This window comes from Harpia harpyja, chromosome 2 (genome assembly GCF_026419915.1).
Source record: "Harpia harpyja isolate bHarHar1 chromosome 2, bHarHar1 primary haplotype, whole genome shotgun sequence".
NCBI classification, from domain to species: domain Eukaryota; kingdom Metazoa; phylum Chordata; class Aves; order Accipitriformes; family Accipitridae; genus Harpia; species Harpia harpyja.
The window spans coordinates 63132901-63155269 of NC_068941.1; the positions used below are offsets into that span (position 1 = coordinate 63132901).

Genomic DNA, 22369 nt, shown 5'->3' on the forward strand with positions numbered 1-22369 from the left:
ACTAGAAGGAAATTTAAGTAACAAAAGCATAAATGTATTTGGTGCAACAGGGACTTGTGAGACCCGGCCATTTTTCAAACCCCTGAAATTTAAACTTGGAAAACAATGGCTTATACACCCATTTTTATATTTGCCAAATTCTCTGAAAACTTTACTGGGTAGAGATTTACATGAAAATGTAGAAGCTGAAATCAGATTCAAGGATGGAGAAGTTGAAATTTTAATCCCAGAATCTAAATATGTTGAAGCCACAGCCTTGTTGTTACAGGATATAAATCCCAAAAGGGATGAGATACCTCAAGAAATAAAAGATGCAGTGATTCCCATCATTTGGGCAGGAGAAGTTCCAGGAAGGTCTAAGAGAGCGGAACCAGTAAGAATTGATCTAAAACCAGAATTGTTATGGGTAAAAATCGAACAATACCCTTTAAAATTAGAAGCAAGAACTGGCTTGATACCAATAGTTAAAAAATTCTTGAAATGTAAGTTGCTGGTAGAATGTGAGTCAAAATATAATACACCTATCTTACCAGTAAAGAAAGCTAACGGAAAAGATTGCCATTTGGTTCAAGACCTTAGAGCGATCAATCAGACAGTACAAGATATACATCCGGTAGTTGCAAACCTGTATACATTACTAACTACCCTCACCAGTGAACAAGGCTGGTTCATGGTTTTAGATCTGAAAGATGCCTTTTTCTGCATTCCTTTGGATTCTGAAAGTTAGGAGCTTTTTGGTTTTGAGTGGGAAAATCTTGAAACAGGGCAAAAGATACAATATACTTGGACTGTTCTACCACAAGGCTTCAATAGCCCAACTATTTTTGGAAATCAGCTGGTGAAGGAATTGGAGATTTGGAGGAAAGAAAATGGACAGGGGACTGCATTACAATACATAGATGACATCTTAATTGCAGCAGAAACTCGAGAACAATGTTTTTCTTTGACCATAAGCCTCTTGAACTTTTTAGGACTTAGCAGATACCGAGTATCAAAGGTGCAAATCATCCAGGAAACAGTCATTTATCTGGGCTTCGAAATTCTAAAAGGGCAGAGACAATTGGGAATTGAACGGGAAGAAGCTATTTGCCACCTGCCCAAGCCGCATACACCAAGAGAACTGTGAGCATTCCTAGCCATGACAGGATGGTGTTGCCTGTGGATTATAAATTATGGACTGTTGATAAAACCTCTATATGAATTACTAAAAGACTCCCAAAAAGGGACTCTTGAATGGACAAATGACAGCAGAACTGCGTTTAAACAACTGAAACAAACTCTGATGAACGTCCCCACGCTGGGATTGCCAGACCTGACAAAATTTTTTGAATTTTTCACTTATGAGCAATGAGGAGTGGCACTAGGGGTCCTGGCACAGTTTTTAGGGGGGCAACGGAGAGCAGTAGCATATTTTTCCAAACAACTGGACAATGTGAGCCAAGGATGGCCCAGCTTCCTCAAAGCAGTAGCAGCCGCAGTATTATTAATTCAAGAGACTCGTAAACTTACTTTAGGGCAAAAGATCACCATGTATGTACCACATATGGTAGACACAGTTTTAGAACAAAAAGGGGGGCATTGGTTGTCCCCCAGACGTATGCTGAAATACCAAGTAGTACTACTGGAACAAGATGACATCGATCTCAAGACTACTTCAGTTGTCAACCCTGCAGTGTTTCTCTCCACTGATCGAGTAGAAAGTCCACCAGAACACAACTGCTTACAAACAGTGGAAGAAACATACACTAGCCGTCCAGATCTTAAAGATGTTCCATTGGAAAATCCAGACTGGGAGTTATTTACTGATGACAGTAGTTTTGTTCGTGACAGGAAGAGATTGTCAGGATACACTGTGACGACCTTAGATGGCATAGTAGAGGCATGAGCCTTATGTCCCAAAACATCAGTCCAAAAGGCAGAACTAATAGCCTTAACTCGAGCATTGGAACTGAGCGAAGGGAGAAAGGTTAATATCTGGACAGAGTCTAAGTATGCTTTTGGAGTTGTACACGCCCATGAAGCCATCTGGAAAGAGAGGACTACTATCAGCACAAGGAACTGAAATCAAGCATGCTGCACAAATACAAGAACTATTAGAGAGCATCCAAAAACTGACAGTAGTTGCAATAATGCATTGCAAAGCCCATCAAACAAGAAAGACCCCACCAGAAATAGCTAATCAATTGGCAGATAAAGCTGCCAAAGAGTCTGCAGAAACAGGTGTCATGGCATTATTACCAGAAAAAGAAATAACTTTACCTAAAACACCACCTAAATATGATAACAAAGATGCCAAATTAATAAAGGCCTTACAGGCACAAGAACAAACAGATGGGTGGACTGTTACAACCACAGGGCAAGTAGTAATCCCACCCTCATTAATGAGAGAAATTGCTAGGCGAGAACATAATAAAGTACATTGGGGAACTAAAAATTTAGTAAAACATCTTTGAAAAATAATTAGGAGCCGGGCAATGACAGAAATTGTCCGATCCATTATGGAAAAATGAAACTTGTTGTAAAAATAACCCAAATACCAGCAATAAGTTAATTTTTGGAGTTATAAAAGGAGGAAGTTCCCCAGGAGATTATTGGCAAATTGATTTTACAGAACTACCTAGAAAAGGGGGATAGAGATACATCCTTGTTCTAGTTGACACTTTTACCGGATGGCCAGAGGCTTTTCCCTGTCGCACCAACAGATCTAGAGAAGTGACTAAAATCTTGTTAAAGGAAATTATCCTGAGGTTTGGTGTTCCTTTAGTAATGTCCTCAGACAGAGAACGACATTTTGTTGGTGAAGTTATAAAACAATTGAGCAAAAACTTAGCCATAACATGGGATCTCCATAGCCCTTATAGGCCACAATCAAGTAGAAAAGTAGAAAGAATGAACTATACACTTAAATTGCAAATTGGAAAAATATGTCAGGAAACATCAATGACTTGGATACAAGTACTACCTTTAGCACCAATAAGAATTAGAATACAACCTCATGGTAAAAACAGCTTGAGCCCTTATGAGTTACTTTACGGAAGGCCTTACCAGGCCCTACATATACCCAGGACAATCCACATTAAAGGGGAGATGGATTTAAATAATTACTTAATGTCTTTGGGAAAGACTTTACAGGAATTGCAAAAGTAAGAGACAACAAGCAGGCCCTTGGAACTGGATATACCAGCCCATTCATTTCAGCCTGGAGACTGGGTCTACATCAAGTTGTCAAATTCAGAGCCGCTAACTGAAAAGTGGAAAGGACCATTCCAAGTACTCTTGCCAACTTACGCAGCTGTCAAGGTCCAGGGGAAAGGGCCATGGGTTCATTACTCCAGAATTAAAAGGACTCCCACTTCGTGAAAACAGTCTCCCCTTAAGCTGAAATTAAAAAAACTATGACTGAATTTTATGTTTTGTTTGTAACAATTATGGTAGCAATGAGTCAAGTGTGCAAGACATCACCTTGGGACCAAAACCTCCATTTAATTCTAACACAAAATATAACACAAATGCTCTGTAAAAATGATTGTTGGATTTGTACTCAAATGCCAACTTCGGGACAAGAGCTAGGCCTACCTTTAATAGGGATACCACTTCCTAATAACATTTCCTGGACCTCCCCCACAATTTGGAGCAATACAACTTTAAGTAAAGATCCTCCGTCAACGTTTACTGAAATTAGAATTACGACAGAGAATTATAATAAAACCCATCCATGTATAATAAGTGAATTAAATGGAACCTACATTGGATGAAATTTGAAATGTAACAGAACTCTTTCTCTAAATTTGACTAGTGATCTCACTCGGACTTTTATGGCAATGAATTATACTGGAACATAGGTGCCTAAAGGAAAGGGGTGGTATTGGCTATGTGGAAATAAAGCTATAAATGTTCTACCTTTAGGAGGAAAAGGAACTTGTACTCTAGGAGCATTGGTTCCTAACATGACAATAGTCGACAGGTTGCATCAGTCGGAAAGATGAGTAAGGACCTTTCTTAAACGAACCAGGAGAACTCATAACACCATTGCAGATCGCCCCTCAGGTTTTCATAGCTTTCTCAGGTGGTTTCTCCCATGGTTAGGGGTTAGTGAATTAGAGAAAACAATTGTAAATATATCTGCTGTTATTGAAAATACCAAAAACAAAACCATGGACGCTATACAGGCACTACAACTTGAAATATCCAGTTTATCCCAGGTAGTGATGCAAAACCAAATGACTCTTGATGTATTGTTAGCCTCACGGGGAGAGGTCTGTACAATTATTAATACAAGCTGTTGTATGTATGTAGACCAAAGTGGCAGGATCTCTACCGACTTAGCAGAAATTTGGGAACAAACAAAAATTTTACATCAGGTTATGAAGGACGATACCTCCTGGGAATTTTAAGATTTATGGCATAAACTTACCTCATGGCTGCCAAACAGGACGTGGCTAAGGAACTTGTTTGTTATTATAATAATTATAAATTGTATATGTATTGTGGCCTGTGTAATGGTTCAACTTTGTAGTTTTTTTAATCGACTAGGTATAAAAATTAAATTTGGTTATTGAAAGTTTGGATTTATAAACCCAAAGTCTCAAAAAAAGGGGGAATTCATACCTTGGATAATCAATAAAGGCAAAGTTTAGGAGCTATTGCTCAATTCATGTTTACTCAAGTATTCTTGAAATCCTATTGTGTAACATAATGTGTTAATAGATAACAGACCTTAGACTCTGCTGAATGTTGTAATCAAGCCAGCCAAAACCAGTTTAGGACCAACTAAATGAGAAGAAGAGATGAACCATCTAGGATAACTCTCACTGCGCATGCCTTAAGGGAGAGCTCAATTAGAGGACACCAAGAAAACGACCACTAGAGGGTCTCAAAGACCCCAAAAGACCACCGACCCGTTCAATAGTGCATGCCCCAAAGGGTGGATGCTATGTAAATAATTTCTGGGAAAGAACATGAATATGTACGACAATTCCAGGAAATGTAATGAATATATATGTATTAGAACGATATAAGCTTTGCTTGCTCTAGACAGCGGTATGCATGCTAGGAGGAACTATCGCCCGTGCATCCAGCGCTGCAATAAAAGAATGCCTACTTTCTAAAACTCCAAAATTGAGTCTTAGAGATTTTCTTCAAACTGCTTTTACGATAACAGTTCAGAGGACAGGTTCTCAGCTGGTAAACAGGGGCCACATCTTCCCTAGACCAAGGGGTCGCACTCATCTCTCCTTTCCTTGTGGCAGGGATCCCAAATACAGGGTATTGCTGTCATCGTTGTCGTCATAACCATTACTTTGTATGGGAACACTGGTAACTGCTACTCTTGAAACCATTGTTAGCAGAAGTTGTTTGGAGAAAGAATAGAAGAAAAGTTAAATGAGTCCTTTCCAGGTAGATCCTCCCAACTCCTAGCCACCAACAATTTAGTTACTTCTTGGCATGGGCATAGTACCCCTAACTTGCAATGGCTCTATCCTCTGCCCATTTCTCTGATGTCTTTTGGATGCATTATACTTTGGATCTCCTCAACAGTCTGTGGTGGTGAGTTCATGTGTGTGGCATGTAAAATAAGCTGGTTTTAAACTTGCTAGCTGAGTGAATGTCCTCCAGCTTTTACAGTGAAAGGAATACTGAATCATCATTTTTCATTCACCTTTTCCACACCACTCAAGATTTTATAACCCCTTGCTATAACCCCTTTCAGTTATCCCTTCTCCAAACTGACGGGTCCAGGTTTATTTGGAGTCTTTTCACAGGGAGGTTTATAGAAATCTAGCTGGGTCCTGCCTAATTCACCTCACACTTTGCAAGATGAAAAAAATGTAGATATTATACTGTATAATCCGAGAAATAATATTTGATCATGTAATTAGACTGTATCATAGGCAAATGCACCAGGGAACAGAGTTAATGTTGCATGTACAACCTTAATTTTATTTCCTGACTTTTAAATGCCGAATTAGGCAACTTCAACATTTCCTTAATGCAATTTTTGTATGGAATATTATATAGCCTATTACATATGCATGCATATTGAAATATGGAATACATTAGGCTGTAGCACACAGACTGTGGCACACACATCTGAGTACTAGATGTCGGCACTAGTCTTGACTGGCACAAAGTTACACAGGTCATTTCAGACTGGTGCTCTCAATGCTTTTTGGTGTCACTGCCTTGTTTATTCTCTATATACTGAAAGTCTTATAGAGCAGTGTTACAGAGAATTAGCTTGAGAACACTTTTTTAAAATTGAATTGATGCTGCTTTTTACAACCTCCTTCTTACAAAGCTAGCCTTATTCAAATATTTAGGCTTCAGTAACTTAGAAAGTATGTCCTCAGAAGCTTTAAAAATTATGAAAATGTAAAAGAATACTATAAAAAACATAAAATAATTTTCCAAACATAATGATAACATGGCTTTACTTCCTGATCTCTGCAGACCTCCCTGGGTATGAAGACAGTACAATCGAAAGCTAAGAATCTCCCTTTTCAAGTGGTAAGTGTAAGAAGTCCTTTTCTAGCTACAAAGGGCTATAAGATGATTGACTTCAAGGCTGACTTGTAAAGGATTAGACACTGTCCTTTCTCCATCTTGTTCTGCACTGTAATGTCAGAGTATCTCTGAAGCTACATGGCAATTTTAGGGGTTAGAAGAAATCCTTTGCAGAGACATATTACTGAACAAACTGCAGGGAAGACACTTGGATGAACCAGAATATGGGATTGATTGATATAGCTAATCTAAATAATTCAATATGCAGCCACCAAATGAAAAATAAAACACATCATACATGTGTTGTCATGAATGTGTGATATAAAAGGGTGCTGTCAGACATGGGATTTTATTTCCCTGGTCAAAGACATCTGATACGTGTCAGGATTACAAAAGGTTAATATCATATGACAGGAGCAAGAAATCTACTGTCTTCAGAGGTTACTCTGGAAGAATGTCACCATGGACTGGATGGAATATACCACTAATAAATCACAGCAATGTTCTTCCAATAGACTAAGTGATTTTTGAAAAGGGCAAAAAAAATCAAATAACTTATTCAGCTAACAGGATTTGATCAGCCGATCATCTAGTGAATATTAAAAAAGCTGATCTGATGAATAAATTATTCAGTGGAAGCAGGCAAAATTAACAAATTATGTATTTGCTGAACAACAGTTAAACTGTTCAGCATATATATAATTAAATATTTATTCATACATATTTATAAATAGTTCTTACACATTTTTTTGTTTCATCCAGGTGAATAAAAACTCCTGACTCTTTTTTTCTTTCTTCTGAGGAAAGTGGAAATAGCCTGTCTTCAGAAAGCTTGATCTCAGGTCAGCATCTCAGCGAAGCCAGCTTCATTTGCATTTTTAATCAGATGCCTATGTAAGTGAACATGTAAAATCTTAACTGTGCAAGTGTCAGATTTTAATATTTAGTTTTCCAGTTTTCTGGATGCTTGTGTGTCTGCAAGACAGTGTAAAGAAAGAAAGGCTATATCTGTGCTCATGCTTCGGCCAGATGTATTTGGGCAATGTATTTTCTTTCAAATCTGGACAGCTATCTTTCCTGGCACTTCAGTTTTCCAGGAGCCGCAGTCTTTTGCTTTCATACATACATATGGTCTGAAAATAACAATTAGGGAAGCTAACCCCCTTTCTTTGGAAAGCATGGTTTCCTCTATCATTAATAGAGCTGATCAGAAAGGATTTTCATCCCAGCAAAAGAAAATTACAATAAGTGTAGTATTAAAAAATAAAAGCATTTGGAGAATTACAGAGACAAAAAAACCAACCAAACAAACAAACAAACAAAAAAAACTCAAACCACAACCCTTTTTTTCTTAACGGGCTAAATCCTACATAAGTGAAATGGATGTTTGTGGAGGGAGAGCAAGAAATACTGTCATCCTTGAAAAGCTAGTTTCCTACCAGCTGGGAAGAAGATTTTCATAAATTTTTAAATGTTAGTCCAGATTAAAATAATGTAAATTACCTAAATTCTGATCTCCTTTACTCTAACTAAGGGTGGCAGAATCAGCACCAAAACCAGTAGATATTTTCAAGGATGGTAGACGATATCAGATTTCCTCAATTATAAATTAAGAGATTCAGAGACAGAACATTAGCTAAAGTTAACTCTTACCTCTCTCTTGATTTGATGGGCAAGTCTGTCTCCTGTTTTAAGACGTAAACCCCTTGTCACATAGCAAAGAAACAAGAATATAATAACAGGGATGCTGAATAATGGCCAGGACACAATGAGATTCTCATGATACAGTAATCACAAAAGTAAAGCTGATAGATACCTGGGGTATTATCATATTATTATCTGAGACAACCACACACATATCATCAATTTTTTTCAGATCCTTTGCATTTAAACAAGTAAAAGCATACATTTTTATAGAACATCGCTTACTTGAAGTGCTGTTCTGAGATCACCTCTGGATGTCTTTTGGGTGCAACTCATCTGTGTGAAGAGAGCCAGCGGTGGATGGTGCACCAGGTGAATTTCAGCCTCTGCAAACACAGCCTCTGTACATTTACCATTGAGCAAGCACAGTTTCACCTATTTATTTTTTTTCTAAGCAGATGCAGCTTGTGATGGACCCATTCCCAGGCACACAGACTTGCAGGGTGACAGAATTTCTTCCCACTTGAAACCACAGCAGTCTCTTGGCCCTGCTCCCATACAATTTTGCCTTTACGTAGAGTTGGTTTGTTTTTTTTTTTTTTCCATTTCTTTTAATGTGGCACACAGTTCAGTTTGTGTTTCAAAGATTTTAGCACCTCTCCCAAATGAGCCATTTTGTGCTGCACCAGCTGGTGTGCAACTGAGGTCTCAGGAGACTCCAGGTTTTGCCCATTGCTTTCCTCTTTTCTGGACTGTAATTAATTATTTTGCCCCCGAGGACAGCTTTCGGGGGTTTCCCACAGAATTACCAGTATTACTTCTACAAGATTATTAATATAGAAGAAATCCTTCATTTCATCTCCATGAAGTGGTTGAACTCTGCATTTAAGAATGAGCTGTTAAGTTGTCATGATTTCATGTAAGAGTTAGGGGCTGCCTGAGAATGGAATAGTGATGAAGGCAAACGCAGGGAAGATTTTGCACCCTTCAATTCCTAATAGGCCCTCTTTAAAGCTGGGAAAGGCATCTAATCTGGGGTGAAGCCTATCTCCAGCAAAGAATCAGGTGTCATTCCCACGCTTCCACCACTGGTGGTATCTCCAGGCTTCTATCAGGCCTGTGTTTTTCATCAAATTAAGCCTAGTTGACTCTCTGCTTGGTAGATGCCACATGGCTGATCATGTATATCCTGTTGGTTTTGAACCGCAGTCAGGTTGCCCATCTAGATAAGTTTAAGGAAGATTCTGCTTTCAGCTGCTTTCCTCTGTCCATCCCATCTGTGTTTTAACTGCAGTTGATGCGCACAGCCTGCTTGACAAAAGTTGACAGTATTTTTGAACAGCCGCTAGGCTGTGTAGGTGCTGGGCCCGAACATAACACTTCAATGCAAAATATCAATAACGTCTCTACTTGGGGAAACCAACGTTTTCTACTCTGAGTTCTAGCTCAGTGTGACTTCTGTCCTGCAAGGACCACCTTTTTGCAAGCCTGGATAACAGAGGCTGGAAAGTATATGACAGGCAGGAACTAGCAGGACCATCGAGAGTCACACAGGTTTGGCAAAGCAAGCTGGATCCCAACCTGTGGAGCACCAGCTCTCCCTTTCAGCGCACAGCCAGCAGACCATTTGAGGTGCTGCTTTCAAAGTGCCAAGTGCTGCAAGATGAGGACTCAACATTGCAAAGAGCAGCTATACATTTTAGAGCAACTCTGCATTACACGGTGCTGGCCAAGATGAGAGCACCAAGCTTGGGCAAGGGCTAGGGCAAGAGCTAATGCTCGAGGGAGGTGAACCTATTCCAAATCACTCCAACACAGACAGGGAAGCTTTTTTAGGGCAGACAAAAGTTTGGACTATGTCATGTCATCTGTTTTATCCATGACATATTTCTAAAAAATTCTGAGCAACAAGTGCCTTATGCTATTTCTCCCTTCTTCAAACTGCTTTATGTAAGCTATCTTTAATTAAAATGAGCTTTTCCATGTGTCCACAATTGATTCCTTAAAATATTAATAAATTTCCCTACATTGGGTATCAAAGCCATCTCTTTTTCCTGTGTGTCCTTTAACTATATTTAAATAATTCATTTATCCATTTCCCAGCCCTCAGGGAGACTGGTACTTTTTTTTTTTTTTTACACAATGTGATCCCGTTTAAAACACAGGATATTTCCTTCCCCTAAAGTTATAGAATATTTTCTTTCTTGCCAGTGTTTACTCAGCACAAGAATCCAGTTAGCTACCATTTTATTAAGACACAAATGTAGCATGGAAATATGTGTCTGTCTGTGTGTATAAATGCCCTTTCCACTGCTCGTCAATCTTGCACTAATTAGAAAGACAAAAATATTTTAAAACCAATTAATGTCACTGAGAAACATTCCAGTAATTCTCAAAATACAATGTAACCGTGATAGATACATTTCAATTATTTCAAAGCATTTTCACAGAGCATTGAGTAAGCATAAGGGAAAAAAAGCAGGGGCTCAAAGCTGCATCGCTCGGCTGATGGATCTCTGACATAGGATGTGGATTAAGGTTTAAGTGAGACCAGCAGTTCATGTTCTCCCTCAAAAAGCTCCTGAGTCACCTGATTAAAGTGCAACCTTGACAAATATGCACAGCGTTGTCTCTCACAGTTGGAATCACCAAAGAGGCTAAAAACAGCACCATGCGCCGCATAATCTCTAACCTCAGGGGACAACAAAAACAGAGAATTGCTGTGTCAATCTCATTTCCTTGTTAGGCTCATTATCATAAATGCAGGCCTTTGGTTTTGAATGCCACACTTCAATAACATTTACCTATCAACAGCTGCTGAAATATTGAATTCCACAGTCATCTTTTCCTTTTGATGCTTTCCCTTTTGTTTCTTTATCCATAAACATGAGCAACTGAGCTAAGCTTAAATTAACTAGCTAGGGTTAAATGTTTAGGGCAGCAAATTATGGCTAGCCTGCTTGCAGAGTGGTTTAGATTACAGAGGAGAGTTGCCAATCTTAGCTCTCATCATGCACTCCAAATGTGCAGAGCAATATTGGCAGTTCATGGCCAAATCCTGCATGCTTTAGTTATCACAGGAGCACTGCTCCCATGAATAAGTGGAGCAAGATTTAGCCCCTGCTCGGAAGATAGAGATGAATCACACTTTTATTCTTTGAGTACCTCACGGTACCTTCAACACAGGCATGTTCAGTGATTGATAGCCTGTGTCTAGATTGGGTATTTTTCTATATACTGACAAATATTCTCTTCGTAGTGATTTCTAGGAGCAGAGCAGTATACACTGCAGCAATGTTGAGTTTCTAATTTTTTGTTGTGCCCTTTGTCTTTGTTTTGATTAGGGTTTTTTCCGAGGGTCAGTTACTTCCCATCCTTTTTCTACTCAGAGTGCTCTGAAATAATCCTGTTACAGATCTCCAGCCCTTAGCGTCAGTAAAACAGTGGAAACTTGCATCAGCAAACAGGTAGGGAAAGACACAACCTTCGCTTCAGGGTCAAATCCCAAGTGGTAGTACAGTCTAAGGGAAATGAAGGTGTTTGGCTTTCTTGAAATGAGCTGCTGGTATCAGCTAAGGCTTTTTTTTTTTTTTATCCCACTTGATCAAGGCAATGGCTATGAGTTAACTGTTTTAATCCAGCGTCCAGCCAAAATGGGACTGTAATTCAGAGGTAAATGTTTGGTTAATAATAATTTCATGACTACATGCTGTTACTCACGAGACCACTCGGGTGCTGTAGGATGTGCATGGAAGGGGGCAGCCCACAACTGCTCGCAGCAGGTACAGTGGCATCTCCCCATACTTTGAGACCATCACTTCACCCAGCCTGATTCTTTGTAGGTCTAGGGCCACGCTCCTCAGCTACAAAGCCACGTTAGTCCTCCTGCAAGAGCAGCTGCATACCTGTACAGAGCTTATGAGTAAAATGGTGTTCCCCTAAAAAAGGGCATCCCACAAAGCCAAAGGTGGGACCACCGGGGCTAAACTCTTTTGCTCCACAGGCCTGAGCTGCAGGAGCCCCTCGGGTTAGGCAGAACACACAGCCTTTGGGCCATGGCACCAGAGTCCCTCGCCTGAAACTCAGGGGAAGAGTCATAGAAGGAAAGTGGGCAAAAAAAAAAAAAAACCAACGCATTTTTTAGGTCTACATACGCAGAAGAATCACTGAGAGCAGAGCAGAGGAAAAGCCAAGCCTTCTTAAAAACAACTGAAGGGGCATTTTGGTGGTCCAGTGGTGGGCACTGTCAAAAACCTCAGCAGAAAGAATTTCAGTGCATAAATTATGTATTCCGTTTTCCTCCTGGCTGAGGTCCCCGCCTCATTTCAGTGGCTTTGGACCCTGTTAACCCCAAACCTGCTTCTCTCTCCATGTCCATAGAGACCCAGCACCTGCCTGATGAGCTGCAGGGACCCCAGATAAAGGAGGCAGCTTGGAGGACGTGACCTGCCAACCCCGGTTTTCTCTGGTTGTACAAGGCTCGTGGTAGGCAAGGGCTGTTTCCTCCACCAAGAGCAGAGGGGTAGGCGTCAACACCAAAGAGTGGTGAGCTCCTAGGAATGTATTTGACACCTGAGCAGGTAATTTTGGGCTGTTTATTTGAATCTGACTATTAAGAGCCTAATATTATCTTTATACAATTTCATTACTGTACTGACCTCCGATAGCTGCTGGCCACAGCTGTGGTAGAGGCCAGTCAGATGAGACAAGGTGGAGGACGCATTTCATTTCCGAGTGAAAGCAGTTTCTCTCAACACTTACTTCCAGTCTCTCTTTTGCATTATGGTACAGTATTTTTTTTAAAGCACAGGCGATCAAAGAGTCAGAAAACAGAAAGACTTATGATTGATTTTGCTTAAGTAAAATAGTGATTTCTATTACACCAGCCTTTACTTAGAAGCTTTTGGCTGCTATAAGGAATCGATTTATTCTACTTGTCAAAAAAATCAAAATCAGAAACAGCCCAGTTCCTTGTACGCCCTGCATGAAAGAAATGCCCAGCTGGTAGAAGTTAGCTCGACTTTCCTGCAGGAGAGGGGCCGAGGACCATGGAAGTTAATTACATCAGTAGAGAAGGGTCGCTTTTCATTTCCAGCGAGCCCGACTCGGACTAAATAAATAAAGCCGAAATGGGAGAGTGATGACCACAATAAGTGGCCGAAACTCCACGTGATGACAGAGGAATGATTTCCCACCACCACCGCTTAAATATAACTAAGGTGTTCTGTAATTTTACTTCCACAAGCCAGAGGGCTTATTGTAATCCTGATAAATTATAGCTGCAGAAGCAGGAGAGAAGTGGGACAGAAGAAGGGAAATGTTAATGCAAAATATAAAATTGCCTTGCAGAAAAGAATGGGGAGAGCTAGCGAGCGGTTTGTTATCGTTTATTTTTCTTCAACATATCATTCAGTTTCAGCTGTCTCCCATCTCACCCAGATCTCCACCATTTCTCAGAACCGTCTCTCGATGGCATCTCATTCTCTTCCTGTCTTTCACCAGCGTTTCATTATTTCTTAACTGTCCCTGATAGGGTCTGGGCGGGAGGCGGAGGGGAGCGGGACGAGGCTTCGCCCCACGTGTCCGCCTCATTTAAGCAGTTTGCAAAAAAGCGGGCTGGGGGGGAAGGCGGGGGACGCTGCAAATAATGTTAAATGTGATTAATCTCCCGGATTCCTGGAAATCTGACATGCATGAGTTACAGCGAAACCTCTTTTATTTCGCCATGAAATGCTTTTGCATAATGAGAAAGAAAATGTCCTCTGTGCCCTAATCAACTCTGACAGGTCCTGGACTCCCGAATACTTTTATTTATGGCATTATTTATTTCACCCCTAATAACCGGGGAGGCGCGGCTCGCCCCTTGCGGGGAGGGGAGGGCCGGTCTCCCGGCGGGGCACCCGCGGCGGGGCTCTGCGCCCGGCGGAGGGACCACAAAGTTTTGGCGGAGGCTCGGAGGTGGCGGGGCGGTGCCGTGCCGTGCCGTGCCCGGCCGGCCGGGCCGGGCCGGGCCGGGGCGGCCGGAGGGAGCGGGGGGGGGGGTGCGTATCTCCGCGGCCGCTCGTCCCCCTCGGCGGCTCACCTGCCCCCCGCGGGGGGGTGCCGGGGGCGGTGGCGGCCCCGCCAGGGCCCGCCTCCCCGGCCCGCTGCCATTAGCAGAGATTACCCTAAACACTTGCCGGTCGCCGCCCGTCTCCCTCCAGGCATTGGCGCGGCCGCCTGTCAATCAGGCCGGCGCCCCGCCGCGCCGGGGCTCCGCCGTGCCACAGAGACGAGCCGCGGCGGCGGCAGACGCAGCCCCGGAGCGGGGCCGCGCCGGGCTGGGCCGGGCCGGGGGAGGCGGCGGCAGAGGATGGAGGAGGAGATGCAGCCGGCGGAGGAGGGGCCCAGCACCCCCAAAATCTACAAGCAGCGGGGCCCCTACAGCGTCCTGAAGACCTTCCCCGGGAAGCGGGCGGCGCTGGCCAAGCGCTACGAGAGACCCACCATGGTGGAGGTGCCCCGCGGGCGCGGAGCGGGGCAGCCCTTCCCGCACGCCGCCGAGCCGCTGCCCTACGCGCCGCACGGCCCCTTCCCCAACGGGCCCGCCCGCCCTGCCGCCACCTCCGGCGCTGCCCAGGGCCACCCCCGCCCGCCGCCCCCGCCGCCGGCCCCGAGCTCCTCGGGCCGCTACGGCCCCTGCCCGGCGGCGGCGGGGGGCGGCGGCGCGGAGCTGAGCGCAGGTACGCGCAACTCCTCTCCTCCGCCGCGCAACTTCGCGGGGCACTTTGCAGCAAGGCGGGAGCGGGATGGGGGCTGCGGGCTCCCCCCCCCACACCCCCCCCCCCTCTCCCGGGGGGCTGGCGGCGGGCTCGCCCCCCATCCTCCGCGGGGTCCCCCCCATCGGGGCTGGCGGCGCCGGGCGCCCCGGGGCCGGGCGCGGCGGGGAAAGGGGCGAGCGGCCGGTTGCGCCCGTCGATCGGGCATCGCTAAAGTTCCCGGGGGCGGGCGGGGCCGCTGTGGGGGCCGGGGCCGCGGGCGCTGCCCGACCGGCATCGCCCCCCGGGCGGCGGGAGGAGCGGGGCGGCGAGGGGGTCGCGGCCACCCCCGCCGCCGTCGGGGCTGTGCCGGCAGCCGCCCGCGACTTGGCGGGGCAAGCGCCCGCCGGGCGGTTCGCACCTTCGGGAGCGCCGCTGCCGTCGGCGGGGCGCGGGGGGGGGCAGCCACGGGCCGGCCGCGGCGGCGGCGGCGGCGGCCGGGGAGGGCGGCAGGCTGGGGCTGGCTGCCGGAGGGAGCTGCTGGTAATGGAGAGGCTGCTGTTAAGGAGGTGGTGGTGATTTTAACAGAAAGAAAATAGATCGGCTGCTTGCCTGCACCGTTTTCGTAAGATGCAGCGAGGAACGGGAGACCGGATTATTTTATTATTTTTTTTCTTTAAAGGTGTAAGATACCGAGATGCTGAACGCGTATCTTTCTTCTAGCGATGGCTTGGAGTTAAAAACCACGTAGATCTTGATATGCAACCTAAATTTGGCATCAGGAAATGGGAAATTGCATCTTTAAGCAGAGTACAATCAAAAATGAATTACAATAAATCCTATATAATTGCATAGGTCATTCTCTTTAATGAGATTTTATTAACCTGACTGTCAAGCTTTTGAGTCAGGCAGATATTTTATCTTCTTCAACTGATAAAAGTGTCAGCTATAAACCACCATATAAATATTCATAAATCTACACATCTGTGGCAGCCTATCAGCATCATTCTTTTGGACATTAAAAGCATTCTAATTACTTTCTGTCTAGCAGAGCTGAAATGCTGCCTGTTATAGTATGTGCTTGGCAGGCATGATTGCTTTTGTTTGCCATCACAAATAGCAGCATCCTATTTTATATACTGATGGTCCAGAATATATTCAGGGTTTGACTGAACAGGATGAATATTATGAAGCACCATCTGGTTTTGATAACATCGGGTATATTAACTCATCTGTTAATTTTTGACACATCATTGATTTATTTATTTAGAAAAATTGGATCCTGTTTTGGTATGTTGCTGTTTGCCTTTGTAACAAATGTGATGACATTTCCTTACTAAACAGGGAGATATGCTAGTTAATAGGATATATGGCTATGTTTTAATGCCTGTTTTTGCTCAGAAGCAGCCGTGTGCTGGATGAATTTATCATGTCTTGTTACAAATAATTCAAGTACTTTACCAAAAAAGTTTAATACTTGAATAGATTAGCCTGAAAATTCACGGGTCTGACGCATAGTCCCGTGATCCGTGGCAGGAGGTCATGTTTTCTTTTTTCTTGAAATTACTTCTTATTTTAAATGCCCAAATGATGGTATTTCGGGGGGGGGGGGGGTGGCCCACAATCAAAACGCTGCCGATAAACGTGACACCTGCATTTCTTCACAGAAGCAGATTACACCATGGAAAACACTTGGCTGTCTGGTAGATGATATACGAGGCCATATTCAGAGCAAAGCCCTCTGGGCTTTGATGACCAGAAGTTTGGACTTTCTCCTGCCCCTGTAGACTGTAGTAACTGGGAGCTAGAGCAGGCTGCAAAGTTTGTCATTGATTCAGTCCTGTGCTAAAAAAAAAAAAGATAGTTAAGGAACTGCTTTTTGTGCACTGAAGTTCTGTGAAGTCCCCGTCCCGTCACCTGCACATCTAGACTTTACTTTTACTTCAGGTTGCTATATGGGTCCCAACATACCCTTCTCTCAGCTAAAACTTAAGTACAAGGCAAAGCAGAACAGGAGAAAACAAACCAAAAACTTGCTACAGTGTGCAGAAGGGGGATTTTGTAGAAGTTGTTACCAGAGGCTGATAAAGCAAGAGGCAAGGTTTAGACCTCCTGGGTATTGTAATCCCTGAGGTACGGGTGCTTTGCTGAGCTATGCGCCTATCCTTCCTGCTCGGTGGTGGAGAGACACCAGGTGCCTTCTGTTGGAGGAACCGTAGCACCGGTAAGCTGAGCAGGGAGCTGTTGAGGGTGAGCTAGTTGGAACCTCGAGGCTGTATGCATGTGAAGTACTTCCATCCCGTCATCCAGAGCCTTGAAATCCTCTTAACAAATGTGTGAGCCAATTTAATAGCTCAGGCTGCCGCTGGGGAAGCAGAGCTGGGATTTTGCCCCTGGGGAGCGGGAGCATTTGCGTGTGCTCCATGCACGGTCACCCTGTGCTTTGCCCGGCGCCCGCAGGGTCTCTGCCCACCTGGCTCCTGGGTTGCCCACAGCACCAAGGGGCATGGGCTGGGCCCTTTCCAGAACACCTCTTGGCCAGAGGTTCCTCTCCCTAGTGGTGGGTGTTATAGGGAGGGAAGGATCCTTCCTTCCCTCAGCAGGTATCCAGCTGCAGGTCTGTTGAGTTGTCCTCCACAAGGCAGACGGTCACAATCCGTGCCTTGCACAGTTTTCCCACTTAGCTTACCCGCAGCACTTGGCGGGTGCTTACTTGATTGAGGGGGTGGAGGGCTGTAGATCACAGTTTTGTAGGGACACTCATTTCCTAAGTTCAGTTTCAGAGATTCCCCTCTTTTTGCTGACACCTCTTCACTTGTGCAGGCAACAGTGAGCAAGCTGGCTAGCAAAACACCATTCCTGGGATGTCTCACTCTGCGCTAGCAGCTTAAATGCTTAATGCGGTTGATTCTTAATCTTCGGGCATGACATTTCTGGCCCCTTGGGATTCAGAGCACCACGTTTGCTTTTGAGAGGGGGCACCTCAAAGGCAGCCACAAGTAAGGATGCTTCCATATTTTTGAAGATTTTCCTAATGGTTAGAGCTCTTGCCAAGAATGAATGGTTTCTTCCTCAGTCCCTCTCCAAGAGACCACCCTGGCCTCCAGACTCCAGAAGTATTGCAGGAAGAGGTTGGAGGAAGGAGGAAAAGCAGGTGTTCTCTGCCCTGGAGCATGGTGAGGAAAGATCTAGCTTGAGATCCCATCTTGTAGGGAAGAATCCTGCAAGAGAAGTGTTGCCTTACAACGAGAAATGTGGAGCTGCAGTGCAATGTGAGCCTTCTCTCTCCCCTCTAGTGAATAGTGGTTACTCTGACCACTGCTGCTGCGGAGTAAGCCACACAAACGGATGCATTCAAAGCACCAGTAGATACCCATTTTCTCCTGTAAAATATTAAGTCTTTATTAGTCTATTCAGATTATTTTCCTGGTATGAAAACAACATGTATCTTTGTCTTTGGTAGCGGGTACATTAAACAGTGTCGTAGTCCACCAGAGAAACTCTTTTCTTTAGGAAAGCGTGATGTAGACCTTATAGCGTGCCTTAAAATTTAAGATGGGCTTTCATGGAAAGCAGAGAAAGAAAAGCAGAGCTGTCTTAGAGGTGTTATTCCAGTGCCAACAACCTGGCACATTTAACAACCAGTTAATAAAGCTCTATCACACCCAGACAGAAGAAAGTTTAAGTGAACAGAGAAGGTGAAGATCATTATTTTGGCCTTAACCAAGAAGCTGGAAACCCCCATCTGGAAGTAGGTCTATCAGATCAGTACTGTACTGGCCAAACACTTCTAGTCTTCATCCACTGGACTGTCTCGGTGATCTTCATGCAAAATGCCCCATAAAGCATCACTTAGTCATGGTAGGTGTCATATGCTCTCAATTTTGTGTCCCAATTGTAGATATTTACAGCAGCGTTCATATCTAAAAACATAATGACAAAGTCTATATGCATGGACAAAGCCACTTGTGAGGTACAGAGCTGCTGCCCCAGGATCTGAATTAATGTGATAATAATCTAACGACTCAAGAAATACAAACTATCAGGCGAGAGGGCTGAAACACTGCAAGGTGAAGAGCGAGATGATTGAAATTGCGAAGGAACCCGAACTTTGGAATCTTGCTGAAAATTAAATACCTATTAATACATTCCCTGCAAGGAAGAATGTATGGTATTCAGACCCACTCAATAGTTACAAAGATGACTTTTTAAACCAGCTGCCCAAGATTACAAAGGAAACTATGGAAAAGCCACGACCTGAATCCAGAGCCATTGAGACCCAGCACAATGCCTTATTAATAAAGCTGTCTGGTCTAAGTATTGAAAAGATCCTCAGGTATAGGAAAAGCTGATGTTATACCTGCCAGTCTTTCCAGATACATTGATGCATCAGAAAATGTAAGTAAGTCGTCAGGTTGAGTTTCAGAAGTTTGCTCGTACTAAAACCCTGGTTTTAGTCTGGCAGTTGGATAACTAAGAAGCCCCACAGTTTAGCATCAATGACAAAAAGATGTAAAGATGAACGCTGTATCTGGGAGTTGGTACCTGATTTGCCATATGATAGTATCTTCTGGTTGCTTGCACTCTCAGATAAATCTAGTTAGGAATACTTACACTTTTAGCAATTTAATCCCGCTATATTAGCACTTTATGGGCCTGATCCAGCAAGTCTACCTTCAGGCAAAAGTCTAGTTAAAGTCGATAGAAGTTCTGTATGACTGAAGACTGCGGGGTCTGAGACATTAGAATTACATGGTTGGTGAGCATCGTAATAAGAAAAAGGAATATCACAATAAGACTCTAATAAACTGTTTACACTGTTTTAGTCCGGTGCAGTCATTTCAATAGAATCCTCCTTTCCTAGAAAATACATACATTACATTAAGTCAATTAAGAATCATAGATCAGTGATTATTCAGTAGTAATCACATAAAAACAACTTTTTGTCATTTCTTAGTGATTAGACATTGCACAGTGCTTGCATTTCTAATTACAGTCAGTCCGTCAAAGCTGAAATCCCAGTTTCTACAATATATGCTAAATGGGCAGCATTTGTTTTTATTTTTTCTCCATCACAAGAGATAACCATGGTTATCATTCTCATTTAGGACTGTTCAGACTGTGGGTACGTGTACAGATACTGGTGAAGAAGTCGCTTCAAAGTGGTACCCACTTCCGCACAGAGCCAGATGTTTCCAGAATGTGTGCTGAGAGCATCCCTCACTATTGCTGCCCAGCAGTACCCACAAAAAAAGCATTTGTGAATTTTTGTGCTAGCATTTCAAAATAGCCCTGCCTTGTCATGACTTTCATCTTTATATCTTTGAGTATGAGTTAAAGTTAAGAAAAAAAACAGTTAATTGCTGTTATTGTGTCTTTGTAGTATATCTGATACCGAACTGAAGATTAAATCAATACTGTCATTTCTGTCTAAAATTTCGGTTACATTTTAAGCTATTATCACAGTGAATGTGCCTAATGCATTCAATTTTACAACAAAACTAATCATTAATTTTATCTTTACTGATGTTAGTGTGTATTATAGCATTCTTCAAAACTGGTATTTGAAATGTCAGGCTACTTTTTGTGGTATTTTAGGAGAAGCCATAATATTAGAATAACATCTCTTACACTAATCCCTTTTCAGTTGTTTCATTCATATTGTGTCCGCTTGCAACAAGGATACGCAAAGAATGAGTAACTGTTTTGTCAGCAGGGACCATAATGATTAAAATACAAACAGTAAATATGACTTCAGGTCTGGAATCGGATTATAGGATTAAAATGAATGAAAAAACTGCTCTGTAGTAGGATTGCAAAGTTCCAATCAATATCATCCTGTAATAATTTTAAAGGGAAAATGTGGGAAGTAAAGAAATAAGGCAAAGAAAGCCCAACTTCAGGTTGTTGGTGATGCTTGAGTTTCTTGATTTTCTTTTGGTTTATCAGTAGGTCCCAGCTGGAAAGCTGCAATGTCACTGGGGTTCCATTCTTTTAATTTATATTACGTCTGTTGTGCTGTGTTATTTTGCACTTGCATCGTAAGGGTTAAAGACAGCTGGCCTTAGGTTAATGCAGTAAAAGGTAAGGAGGGACAGCAGGTATGGAGGCTGCAGAGCACCTGGCACCACTTGCAAAGTGGGCAGCAGTGCCTGTGCATTTCTGCCCTTCTGAGTTTGTAGTGTGGACAGAGGGCATTGCATAACATTTTGGATCAAAGATGTTGGAGAAATCTGCTCTGGTTCGTCCGAGCCCATCTACAAGGGGGTGGTGTGACTTGTTAGCACAGGAGGCTGATTGCGAGGGTGCTTCGAGTGGTCTTAGGACCACCCCAGTCCTTCACGTGCCGGTGGGCTCTCTCTGCCTGGCCCTGGGCAGCCGCGTCGCCCAGCACCGCGCCTGTGCTTACTCTGTCCGCCTCACGTCCCTGCGCTTACGGTTAAGTCCTCGGGAGGTCCCATCCTCGGGTTTTGTGCCGGGGAGGTCTCCTCCCGCTGCGTTCGAGACCGAAAGCAGTTGTATGCTGCTTCAGCCCTGCCCTCTGTGCAGAGATCTGGAGGATGGTAAAAATGCAAGTTAGTGTTGTTTCAAATATTCTTCAGGCCAGCTGTACTAACTTCAGTGTGAAGTCGATTTTCCAGCAGAAGGTGTGTCTTCTGGATTGTGGAGAGCACCGTGAGAAGTGCCACCTCTTAAAGGCCTGAATTCCTAACATTTCTGTTCTTTACGTATTATCAGTGTGATGAGGCTGTGTTTTCATCTCTAGTGATGATGTTAAGATAAATTAAGGTCTGGGGTGCTTAGTCTCATGCATCTGTAGCAGGTTGCCTTTTCAAAAGTAAATGCATTTGTCACTTTCTAAAAGTCAAGCCTGCCTGAGAAGAGCTCTCCAAAATTGGCAGCGCTTAAACCTACCAGTCTTTTTTTTTTTTTTTTTTAATCTCATGCAAAATGTTAGTTACATCTTTCTAGACACCTAGAGGAACTCAGCTATGAATAAGCTAAACATTTTTTAAAAGGCGTTATTTCTATTGGGGAACCTAACAGGTCGTACCATAAATGTCTTTGGTCATTTTCCATCTGGGTCGAAGAACTGTTACAGCAGCTTGAGCTATATACATAGACACTGCAGAAATGAACCATCCTACTATGTAGGTTTAGGTTGTAGCTGCTATTGCTCCCTGAGACGTGACACCTCCTGTCATTAGAGGCCAGGCTGACTAGGTGCGGCATGGCATCCTTACCCTACTTCCAGAGCCGAGCTGCTGCCTCCAGAAACTGCTGCACAGCCCCACGTAGAGTTCCCTGATTACGTCCAGAGCTGCTTGGAGAACTCCACACTGCTCTCCACTGCATGTAACTGGCCTGCCCACAAATTCGTAGGAGGTCAGCAGGACAGAGAAAATTCCTCCCCTGACCAGAGCAGCTTCATGTTGTACATTTGATGCCTTTGTTTGGTGCAAGAAGAGGGTTTTGCGTTTATC

The 22369-nt window shown here is 43.6% G+C and overlaps 1 protein-coding gene across 2 annotated transcripts in view; it reads left to right on the forward strand.

Annotated features, from left to right (window-relative positions):
- The first annotated feature begins 14411 nt into the window (after nt 1-14411).
- Nucleotides 14412-22369, forward strand: part of BEND4 (BEN domain containing 4) — a 33512-nt gene continuing 25554 nt past the window's right edge. For both annotated transcript variants that reach the window (XM_052780164.1, XM_052780165.1), the window contains exon 1: nt 14412-14870. In XM_052780164.1, the coding sequence (XP_052636124.1) occupies nt 14501-14870 (370 nt within the window). In that variant the 5' untranslated portion in view covers nt 14412-14500. The remainder of the gene's footprint in view (nt 14871-22369) is intronic.